Source organism: Pagrus pagrus (assembly GCF_965226575.1).
Source record: "Pagrus pagrus genome assembly, chromosome: 14".
NCBI classification, from domain to species: domain Eukaryota; kingdom Metazoa; phylum Chordata; class Actinopteri; order Spariformes; family Sparidae; genus Pagrus; species Pagrus pagrus.
The window spans coordinates 15,647,927-15,659,935 of record NC_140198.1 but is presented as its reverse complement, the minus strand read 5'-3'; the positions used below and the strand labels follow the sequence as shown (position 1 = coordinate 15,659,935).

At 39.3% G+C, this 12,009-nt stretch overlaps 1 protein-coding gene across 10 annotated transcripts in view; it reads right to left on the bottom strand.

Annotated features, from left to right (window-relative positions):
- Nucleotides 1-11,270, bottom strand: part of LOC311269238 (RNA-binding protein Musashi homolog 2) — a 260,575-nt gene extending 249,305 nt beyond the window's left edge. For all 10 annotated transcript variants that reach the window (XM_084373282.1, XM_084373283.1, XM_084373280.1 and 7 more), the window contains exons 1-4: nt 11,080-11,270; nt 10,709-10,749; nt 10,330-10,411; nt 9,644-9,728 (exon numbers count right to left, since the gene is read on the bottom strand). In XM_084373282.1, coding sequence (XP_084229408.1) covers nt 9,644-9,728; nt 10,330-10,411; nt 10,709-10,749; nt 11,080-11,141 — 270 coding nt within the window. In that variant the 5' untranslated portion in view covers nt 11,142-11,270. The remainder of the gene's footprint in view (nt 1-9,643; nt 9,729-10,329; nt 10,412-10,708; nt 10,750-11,079) is intronic.
- Nucleotides 11,271-12,009: the final 739 nt, after the last annotated feature.

Below are 12,009 nucleotides of genomic sequence, written 5' to 3'. Positions count from 1 at the left end.
AGGGCACTTTAACACAGCAGCAATGGAGGTCATATAGCTTCCTGTCAGTTTAAAATATTACAATTATCAAAAGGAGACCATTATACCATTATATGCTCAAAAATGTGTTAAAAATGAGGCTATGATACTGCAGATTGTTTAAATCACACTCAGAGCAATGCAACCAAATTAGGCAATGAGGACTTACTAACCAATCCTTCAGAGAAATGCTGTAGCAGCACCTTTTTAGGTCACAACTTATGATGAATGGCTCCTTTGAGAAATTTAAAATGATGAGGAGGGGAGGTGAAGCAATTGTTTCCCCTTGGTTTACACATTCATATGCATGTGATTTCTATGGTGAATGCGCCTTCATGCTTAAGGCTGAGAGCTAAAATATGCATCAGCCTTTGCACTGGATAACCGTACCATTGAAGCGGAGATTATGCTGTCTCAGTTTCACCTGATACTTCCTTCCTGAAACATTTTTGTTATGTAACACACACACACACACACACACATACCATCAGGTTTGGGATCAGTCAACCGGACCTGGGTAGTGCACTTGTTTCAGTAATTCCACACACACACACACACACAGTCCACACACACACATACACAGTCCACACAGCAAATGCTATTTCACTCAAGCCTGTTTTCATCTATCAGTGCCTTAAAAATGTTAACACTAATTTAAAAATATACCCATTTGTGATTTACCTTGCGTGTTTTGGTCCATTTTGTTTTGGAGAAAGTACTTTTCTTAATGGGTTAAGGGGGAAAAACACTCTTGTCTTGCTGTGCTATAGCTTTCACTGTAATTTTCACATTCTCCATCTACATCAGCTGAACGCAACAAGTTTAGGCACACTCTCTGTGGTTTGTTGAAATGGATTGTGGGAACAAATCACAAGCTGATGTAAAAGCTTCAGAGCACATGTAGCAAAAAGCACATTAAAACGTGCCAGCATGCAATCATTTCTGTAACATATTCAGGGGCATGTACAGCTTTTATTGACTGGGTGGCCCAAGATGGGCACTAACCTATGTAGGGATGACATGAAGTAGTATGTGCGTCCACACGTACACAGACGTCGGAATTGCATTAACTTACCATTTCTCATAACTTCTTTAAAAGGTGCCATATTTAAGCTAGCAGATTCCAGCCAGCTAACAAGACCACAAGCTGCACAGCTAAATGAGCTAACAAGCTAACAGCTGCTAGTTACTATAGCCATATATAGCTACAGCAAAGAGTATAGTGTTACCCTGTTAATATGCTGCCCCCTATTTGTTTGGATGACCTTCGACAGATTCCAATTCTAACACGTTGTCCCTTTAATTTACAAAATGTGAGTGTCTTGCAGTTACTTACATTTCTGTGTTTCACCTTTTTTACATTACATTAAATGTTGCTGATGTTTTAATACAAAGCAACTTACGATAAGCACATTTAAAATATTTAAAGATAACACATTTAAGATAACACAATATAATATAGAGCGTCCATACTAAGTGCTCAAGAAAAACTTCTACCACCAAAAGTAGGCTACGTACAAAAGAAAACAATGCAGGTTTAAAAATACTCGTCAAACAGTCGGCCCAAACTAAGGTCCCGCCTCTCACTGAGGAAGATAGCCAGTCATAGGGTCAATAGGGTGGCCAACCCAGGCCCCCCTTCTATACACACCCCTGAACGTACTGACCACCATAAACAGAGGACACATATCTACAGTGTGGAAAGCAAGGCCTCCAGTGCAGCTGCAGCTGTATGGTTAACACCTAGTAGCAATAAAAGTACTTTATTAACCCCCCTCTAGGGAAATTTCTATATCATGGAGACATCACAAGCAGTTCACACAAACTAAACAGCACATAAATATTTAGAAACCTGACTTAGAGCTGATTCAACAATCTGCTCTGAATATGAATGTGCTCCACCTTTGAACATTACATTTTATTGGTTGCCAGATTAGCTGCTCAAACGAGGGGAAGCCAGCACTATTCAGGAGGTAAACACCTAGAATTTACCTTTTGTTGAAATGTCGGAAAAGGTGAAAAAGGTTGATCAGTGTTTCCGAAAGCCCTCAAATGTCTTGTTTTGTCCACAACCCAAAGATATTCAGTTTACTGTCATAGACGAGTAAAAAAAAAACTAGTTACAGTTGACAACTAAAGCTGACCTGCTCTTTTTAATTCACAATTTCCTCTCCATCAGCACTAATTTTCTCACTCTGGTGTCAATGGGTTCCGCTTGTGGTTTTCTCACGGTTGGTTTGTAAATAACTTGGCCAGCGGCAGAGTTGGTGCGGCAGAATGTGAGTCATATATGCCCAGGTGGTGCCGACTACTTTGGCTGTCGCAACTGCAGTGTCTTTTGGCAAACAGGCCAGGTGACTTAGCAGCGGGCGGGTAGAGCTAGCCTATCTGCTCTACCTAACGAGCCCAGGTTGGTGTATTTGCTGGCACGGCTGCGGCTTGTAGGCCACCATATCAGACCGCAAGAAAAGTGGACATTACTTCTTTGTGAGTTAATAGCTTTACAGACGTAGTATCACTGGTGACAATGACAATCTATTCTGTTGTTGTCAGTGGCAATGGTGTTACCGAACTACACACCTGATAAATGATTGGCTGTTCGTAGCGAGCTCCATTATCAAGGGATATGATAGGCTGTTTATAAGCCAGGGCGTATTCGTTATGTGCTTTTATGTTGGTTTGCATTGGTTTGCTATCAATGACTGGCTATCACTGATACATATTGGTATTGTTTTAACGCCCAGGCCTATGCGTTGACATGAAAACTTTACTATTACTGAGATTATATATATTATATACATTATATAGATTTTAATGTAGAAAAGGATGATTATGGTAATTATTAAAGATTTCCCAGTGAAGTTTCCATTTCCGTGCACTGATTTTTAGTCACACAAGAAAGATTCATGTTAAAGAGTTAAATATCCTGCCTATTACATATATTTTTCAAAATTGTTTGATAACCACATTTGAGGGATCATTATGAAAAATGTGTGTTTATTGGCAGAAATATCGATATCAGCATTTTTTACTCCCTAATATTGGTATAGGAATCAGCCCCCAAAATCAAGTATCAAGGCTCTGCTATTTGTTGATGTTATGTGGTAGGTATGAAAACTGCAATAAAAATGCATCATCATGTTTTTATGTGTGAGCCAAAACAAAATCGTAATCCATATGCGCCATATCCAATTCACATATGCCATGTCACTGTGTCTTTGTGAGAAAACAAAAAGATCTTACGGGATGAGTTAGAGTATGATTTCTACCGCTATAGCTGTCTGTAGGACGTATTGGTTCCTTTTTTCCCCATCGATTAAATTACTGCAACCATCTAATGATACCTGTTATGTACAATTGACTGGCAGCCCCTAATGTGATGTCATTTTCAAAGGGCTCTGCAATTATGGTGTGTGCGCCTTTTGCAATGTGAGCAACTCGGATAAATCTTAAGCATCTATTCAAATAGTTTGGTTCATGGGGAGCACAAGGGCAGTGACATGCTAAAGATGCACGACTGCTGAAGTATCTCACACAGCTCTATGTTAAGAGCTTTCTCCTCAATCTAAAGCTAAAACTAGCCTCTCCAGTGGAGCACTTTTAAGTATTTGCTCACCTTATTCCCTCTTTACATCACCCTAACAAGACTTTTTTTCAAATTAATAGTTTTTGATACATGATGAAACATGATCTCAAGCAGAACAAACGTGGATTTCCTCGAGACATCATACAACCTGATATGTCAATGTAATAAATGAGAACAGACCAAGAGGATCCCCTCCAACCCCACCCCGCCATCTTTTATCTTGCGCAGCCTTTTACTACAGGGTCTCTGAGGGCCGCTTCTGCATGCGACTGTGGGAGATCAGGGCAGAGAAACAGCATATATCTTAAGTTCACATCTTACAAAGGATTTCATATATTAATGCGGCTCCTGGGTAAACTCTCTCCCGCTCTCTTAAGACATATCTACACTAGCATGATGATGTGGTGTTTAAACTAAAAGGGAAAAGGCTTATCAAAGCTTGCAGCTTCTCCCAACTTAAGAGTGTGAGCGGGTCCACAGGTGTGCGTGTGTGATACTGGCGGAGCAGACATGAAATTAAAACATAAATGTTTCATATCTGTGCTGTCAATCTTTTACCGATTTTGCGCGGTGGAATAACATCTCGAAAAGGCAGTTTGTTATGCCCCTCAAATCAATAATGAGAATTTTGCCAATGTCACGCTCAACAAGCAAATTGCCCATCTTCTTTTTTTCTTAAAAATATGCAACGTCATTATGAGAATAATCCAGATTCGCTGGTATTACACAAGATATTACATTACTGCCTTGACAAACATCTGATGTTCTGTATGTGCTGACGAGAGACGGATACAGCGTGAACTAATAACGCCTTCAGCCATAATTAACTGCAGAAGACAGAGCACCTGCTATACATAAAACAAGAGCAAGTCAGAGTTCAGCTCACTGATTTGACTTCACTTCCAAATCCTATCTGATGAATATGATTTAGACTGGCCAGAACAGCTGCTCCTTCATGCCTTTTCTCCTCCTTTCCCCTTGTGTTGTTTCCTGCCTCACCTAAAACATGAAAACTGCAAGTGTGTGTTGACCTGGGGTCACTTCATAAAGGCTGGATTTACCCCAAGACCACATAGAATCTTACAAGAAAACAATAAATGAAGATTGAAACCATATTTATGCTGTTCAAACTATGATGAATGGCATCACATTGTCATGAACAAATCCATATTTCAAGTACAACCTTCGATAGGTGCATAGACAGCCCTGATAAATACTTTATCACGTTTTTTTTTTTACATAAAACAATAAAAAAAAAAAAACCTGGAATCAATCCAGCGCCTTGTTAATCTCTCAACTGTTACTTCTCAAATGCAAAATCATGTACTATTCTATCCCCTGTTCATACCAGCCTGCCTTGAAACATCTTACGGAACAGATGCCATGAGTTGCATATTTCTAAACTGAACAAAGCATCATGAAAAATGGTAAATATGTTCTGAATTACCAGCATGTGTGTTTTGAAGCCCCGGGCTGTGCTTCCCCATATGTCTCATTCACATTCATCCTAGTCTGAGTGTTTTCATAACCGGACAAAAAGCAGAGCACAAAGTGAAAAAAATATGACAATACCGAAAAAAAAAAAATGCACGAGGAGGAGGACTGTGGTGGTGTGTCCATCTTCATGCATTTTGGCATTTTGGACGAAGTTATATTGATTCCATCGCCTTTTTAACCTCAACCATAGGGAAATGTTATGCTAAATGATAATCCATAGCTGAAATCCTTTTATCAATATAATTCAAGCAAGAAATGCCTGTATTGCATATGCTTTTCAACTGATATCACTAAATAATAGTGACTTGTAGTCCGTACATTTTTCATAATATTAAAGCAACATATCCAGCTGTATCTGCCAGATAAAAAAAGAGATAAACGAACAAAAAAAGGGAAAAAAATGTAAATTAGGTATGATTTCCACTTTCCCTGTCCGAACAATATGACTCAACTTGTTCGCAGTCACAGCACCTCCAGCCACTCACTCCTTTCAAGGTTACTGGGGACAAAAACACTGGTAGGGGTTCATTCAAACACTGCAAGTAGGAGGCTTGTATCATACCAACATCTGCAAACACATCAAGAACCAGCCAACATTTGCTGGACCGGTTCATTCTTTCCATTACTGCTGAGCAACTTTAGAAGAGATATGATAGATCCAAACGCTTGATAATGTGAATGTTAAAGATATACAAAAGCACAGCAGATACAGCCCCAGTGACTAATAGGGAGAAAAACAACAAAGACAGCCGCCTTAGGTTTGTAATCTCGAATTGCTCGCTGACGGATAAATACCAGCACATTAGCGGTGAGGAAATATCAATTTCTGCATGCATTTGAGTCAACAGGGTCTTTGGTATGTCAATTAGACTGTCAAACACTCATCCTATTACGATGTCCAGCAAAAATAAAAACACATGGCTTCACTTGTTGTTCATTACGATGAAGCCATTGGCTATTCCTATTATTACAGGAGTATCATCAATATAATTCAGGCTTGGAAACAAAGCAAATAAATTAGAGACAAAAAATGTTTCATTAATATCAGAGAGAAAAGCGAATCTAATTCGGCTCCAGAACTTTTTAAATATAGTCCGTGTAAAAGTCAACGTCCGATATGATTAAGCTAATGGTCATTAGAAACTATTTATTTGGGGCAGCCTGGTGGCCTAAGGGTGTAAACGCTGACCATGTAACCACAACGGCCTGTGATCAAGCCCAGCCAGGCCTCCCTCTCCACTCATTTCCTGTCAGCTCTCTCTGCATGCTATCTAATAAAGACAAAAAAGCCCCAAAACTTTAAACATTTCTGAAAGGAAATCCACTCCCAAAACATATGGATTTTTTTTTTTAGAAAAGATAATACCTGACAGACGTAATGATAAATATAATAAAAAAGGAAAGGTTTCACAATAAGCCCAGAGCGACTTGCCAATCACGTGAAGACAAACGTGGAGGAAGTTTAGAGAACTTTGCTGTGCACCAAGGCTACAATTCAGAGAAAATGATGATTGGATGTCAGACCTTAAAATGTCACTGTTCAGTTCTCAGGGTGAGGTGCTGTCAAGTCTGAGGAGTATGACATAAGTCTGCCAAATATGACCTATAGCCAACAATAAGTGCGAAATAGTCCAATTGTTTATGTTCATATCTGTAGCTTCTGTAAATGAACATAAAACAGAGGTGTCTCTAGGGCTCAAGATGAACTTTTTACACTGTTTGCACTGGTGCACCTAACTTTTTTGTTTAGGTCCCCCAGCACATAATTAGGGTGCACCCAATAATACATTTTGATTATATTTCTTAACACATTATGTGAATAATTGTAAACAGGAATACGAGTGCAGATAAATGTTTTTCTTCATTAAAATCACAGCACATGCAACAAGAAATTGCAATAACCTCAATTATTTTTAAAAAATAAATTGGAAGTTGCTCTTGTTTATTAAATAAATTAAACTTAAATATTATTATGGTATTGTAAAAAACATTAACTGACATAAAAGCTTACATATATTTACAATGTTTATAATATTTTTTGATTTTTTTTTCTCGTTTCTTTTTTTCCTGATGTTTAGTGACACTTTATATCACACATTTTTAGGTGCATGTGCAACCAAAAGTAGCCACACCATGGAGCCCTGGTCTCATGATTAAAAATGGTAATTTTACATTATAAGCTTCAGAGGCGTAGAAAAAAAATGGTGTTTTCACTCCAGCATAACACATAACAAAACAGGTCAACAATATTCTATATTCTGATCGTGACATGGACATTACATATACAGTCAACTGCAGGCAGAAGTTATGTAACTTTACTATAGGAAGAAAGAATCAAATACTTTTTCCTCTGGGTAAATAATTGCAGTCAATAAGTCAGATGCAAGTAGCAGCGGTTGGAGACTGAGGAAGAGGTCATTAAGTTAAATCCAGCAACTATCTTTACAGAATCATTAAATATGCACAGGGAATTTAACTCTTTCCTGTCACCACTACTATCAAAGTGCCCTCAGGCAAGGCATTAAACCAACAACTACTTCATTAATCAGGCACCAGTAAAAGACTGGAGCTGAACCAGCCAGCTCACAGGTAAAAGTACATTTGTAAGTGCAACCTCCCTCACACCCCGACCTTTACTGTATGTATGTATGTATGTATGTATGTATGTATGTGTTATATATATACATATGTGTTATATACATACGTATGTGTTATATATATACATATGTGTTATATATATATATATATATATACACACACACACACACACATATATATGTGCTGTCAAGTTGTCACAAAGCTGTTGATTCAAAATGTCAAGCTTGAAGTTATCAAAACGTAGATTCTAAGTGAAAGTATGTTTGTAATTGTTACCCCTTCAAGCAGCCACTTTAACCTGCTTACACACACTCTCTGCTCTACAGATGTTTGCAGGTTTTACAATGCAATCAGTCCTACTGATTGATCATTTCACTGCCAAAAACCTTGTCTTCCCTCTAAAACCACTGATTCAAAACAGTAGCACCACTCTATGTCCTTATTACCCCTTATAGAGCTCATACATAACGTATCAAATGCATCTATATACATAGATACACTAAAGAACAGCTATGTTTGATGTTTGACCTGAGACTTCAAAAACATTAACCGCAAGGATCTGATTGGTTGCATTCATATAATGCATTCTCACTTAATGTCATCAATAATATTGTAATGGTACGCGTGTCTTTTTCATAATGGCAAGTAACTAATTTTAGGACCAGTATAAATAAAAACCCATAAGCCCATTTAAAGAAGTATTGCCTCCATCATGGAGCTGTTGTGAATCTTGGCCAGAAAGCTCAGGGCTCCATAAAAAAATAGCAACATTACTACAAACTTTGCAGTTGAAGGAATTGGAAGGAATACAAAGTAAGGTCCACTCCCCAACAAAAAGCACATTTTCTCAGCTCTGTGCCAATCACACTTGAGCTCAAGAATGTGATTCTAGTGAACAGCAAATCTTAAAAACGGCATTACTTGCCGAATTGTACACAGATTTTGTGATTAAATACTACTACCTGAAGTACAATCTATTTCTATTTCAAAATCTTGGAAAAACATTCCTCCATCCAAGTAACACACATCCTTCAACGTGCACTCTTGCATTTCCAAAAGTATGCCGGCATATCTGGATATTACCACCTACCGAGGAGAAATCCCAGCTAGATATGATTTCAGATGAACCCTGTCTAATCCATCACTCCAGACATCTTCTAAAAATGACTCGCGTTTTTAATTATTCATCTACTGACTAATTTCAAAAAGGGAAGTAGAATCCACAATAGTTCAAAGTTTTTTTATAAATGAGAGTGGGTGTATGTCTGTAAATCAACAGCCATATTTATTTATTTACGTCAAATCAGGCAATTATTAAAAATTACACATGCTTTTATAATGTCATTACTATTACGCTCTTAAAATCAAACTGTAAGAAAGTGCAAGAAATTAGTGAGTGCGTGATTTTGTTGTTTAGAAAGTCAATTAATTCCGCTTTAGTTAACTGACAAAAACAGAGTTCTGTTTCTGACATCAGGGCAGTATTTCTTTTGAGGGGAGCGTTGTTTCAAATCTATTTTTCACACTTACAGTATCAGTGCATCAGGCGTGATACAATGCAATATCTGCCGGGTCAAACAATAGCGAGGCAGCAGGCCTGAGACAGCACGCCCTTCAGTGGAACATGAGATATGTGCACGCTGCACATGTGGCTGCAGCGAAAGAAGGGGGCGTGTCAGCCCCCGTTCACCCACAGAAGTGAAAGTGAACACATATAATAATATTCACCCTGGAGTTGTGTTTTATTGCCAAGCTGAGCGTTGAAGGGCCCATCATGCATTTAGCCTATATACGGTACATGACCTTGATCCACACAGCATGTTAACCCAAGAGGTGTTCCCCTGCGAGGCCCTCGGGCGGAAAAAAGCCACACAGTTATGACAGGGCAGGACAGACCAAAACAAGGCATAAACACTTATGTAAGTGTAGATAAAATGAACTCACCGTCTTTGAGTCTAATTCATGGTGTTGTTGAGCTAAGACTTTATCTACACTGGCAGCATCTGTAAACGTAACAAACCCAAATCCTCTGCGGAAAGAAAAAGACAAAAATAACAACAGCGTTAAAATGCATACACGTGAGACCAAAACACATTTTGTTTATTGCAAATATAAATGCTAAAAATATATAAACATATATATATTGTGACTTGCAACCAAACTGCACAACAACACCAGGCATAATATTCCCATGACCTTATTATTGTTACAATAATTCTGTGTAAATGTGTTTATAATCCACATTATGGACGTCCTGGAGCAGATTTGAAACAGAAAGTGAGGACACGGCTGATCGTTGTGTGCTATGTAACAATATGAGACGACACTACACCAACATTGTGGTGCAGTCACAAAGTCAATGTCAAATTGCATTCGGCTGCAGCTTTACAGCAGTGAGCATTTAAGCTTATCTGGCTCGCTGTGAAACCACACGCAGGCGCGCGCACACACGGGGACACACACACACACACACACACACGCACGCACGCACGCCTGCGCACGCACAGACACGTGCGCGCGCGGACACAGAAACACACATACACACGCTGGATTAAACACTGAACACGGACAAAGTGAGCGATATCGCTGCATGCACTGGTGGAGGAAAAGTAGAGGAGCCGTGGATTTACCTTGAGCGTTTTGTCGTGGGGTCTCTCATCACCATACATTCTCTTATTTCTCCGAATTTACTAAAATAGTCTCTAAGGCTGTCTGTGGATAGAGAGAAAAGATGTCGGGTCATTTGACAGGAACATATGGGCATGCTGTTGTCACTGCATTTTCACAGAAAACAAAAAAAACACCCCGCGATGCGCTTAGGGGTCGAATAGAGGACTTCAGATGGACGGAGATCAAAAATAACATCGTGCGCACACACTAGTCAGATATCCCATACAGTACGGTGCACATTCGCACATACACCGCCAGCAGCCACAACGAGCACTCAGTCACAGCGACAAAACAACAAGAAATACTGAGATAGGCTGTAAAAGAGAATAACAGTCTCACCTGGTGAGGTTTGCCAGCTGAGGCCACCGATAAACATTTTACTGTAAGGGGAAAACACAACAGAAGTGAGTCCAGATGTCAGTTCGGCCATTTTGACGACTAACTACTTCTAAAAGCGACCTTAAAGGATAAAGGAAGACTATGAAAACACATTCGCGCTTAGTAATTATAGTCTATCTCCGCGAAAAGGGGGGCAGGCCACTCTCGCTACAAAGCTCGGGGTCTTTAAAACTGCATCTGGAAAGAGACCCGTGCACGGTTTAAGTGCGTACTGTGGGGACGAATCCAGCACGGCAGTCGAAGTCCTCTCCAAGATGTTGTAACATGAAAAAAAAATCGTACCTTAGGATTAAATTTAGAAAGATTCTTACCCCGGGTCATGTTGTGAATCATTTAGGCTTCCGGATGTGGCTTGACTCCCGTCTCCTTCCATATCTATTTCAAACTATAGGCTGGGACTACAGTCACAGTGACAGACACACACAGATACGGCAGGAGATATGCAAAGCCCCGCTATGAGAATATTACTGAGCCGGGAATGAAAGCGTCACACGTGGGATCAGCTCAGCCCCCTGCTCCCTCCTCCCTCTCTCTCAGCGTGCTCTACCTTGGCCCACAGGGGGCGGAGCCTGCCTCTGTCACCTAACCAATCCAATTGACGTCAATTCAGGCAATCTGCAAACCAATCCTCCGATTTGTCATTTAATTAAGCAATAAGCCACTAGAGGTGAAAGTGGCTTATTGCTCTTCTAAATCAGTGGACACATACAAGTGTAAAAAAAAAAAAAAAAAAAACTTTATCCAACAATTCTCATTCTTAATTAGCTCATGTTATTGTTCGACTGAGAAGTAAACCTCTACAAAGCAGCAGCAGCAGCGACTTTTAATCATTAATTAATATGGCTTGTTATTCTTCCGCCGTGCAATATAGTCCCTCACCAGGAAGTTAAAAAAAAAGAAAAGAAAAGTGGGGCAATCCCCATTTGCACGCTTATATTTAAATGATCCCGGTTGTTATGGCTCACAGGTGTTCTGTTAAGAAAGAGGCAGAGTTTCATTCAGCTGAAAGTTGCACGAAATGTGAGGGAAGATGTGAAATAGATATTGTGCAGAACTAGTCGACAGGCACCTTTTCTTTTTGAATTATAATAATAATAATAAAAATAATAATAATAATAAATTTACATCAACAAACAAAGAGCCAGACAGCACAGATCTTGCCAAATAACAAAAGGATAATAACATTCATGGTGTTACATCAACACACATATGGGTCAAGTTTATACGTCGTTGTTCACATT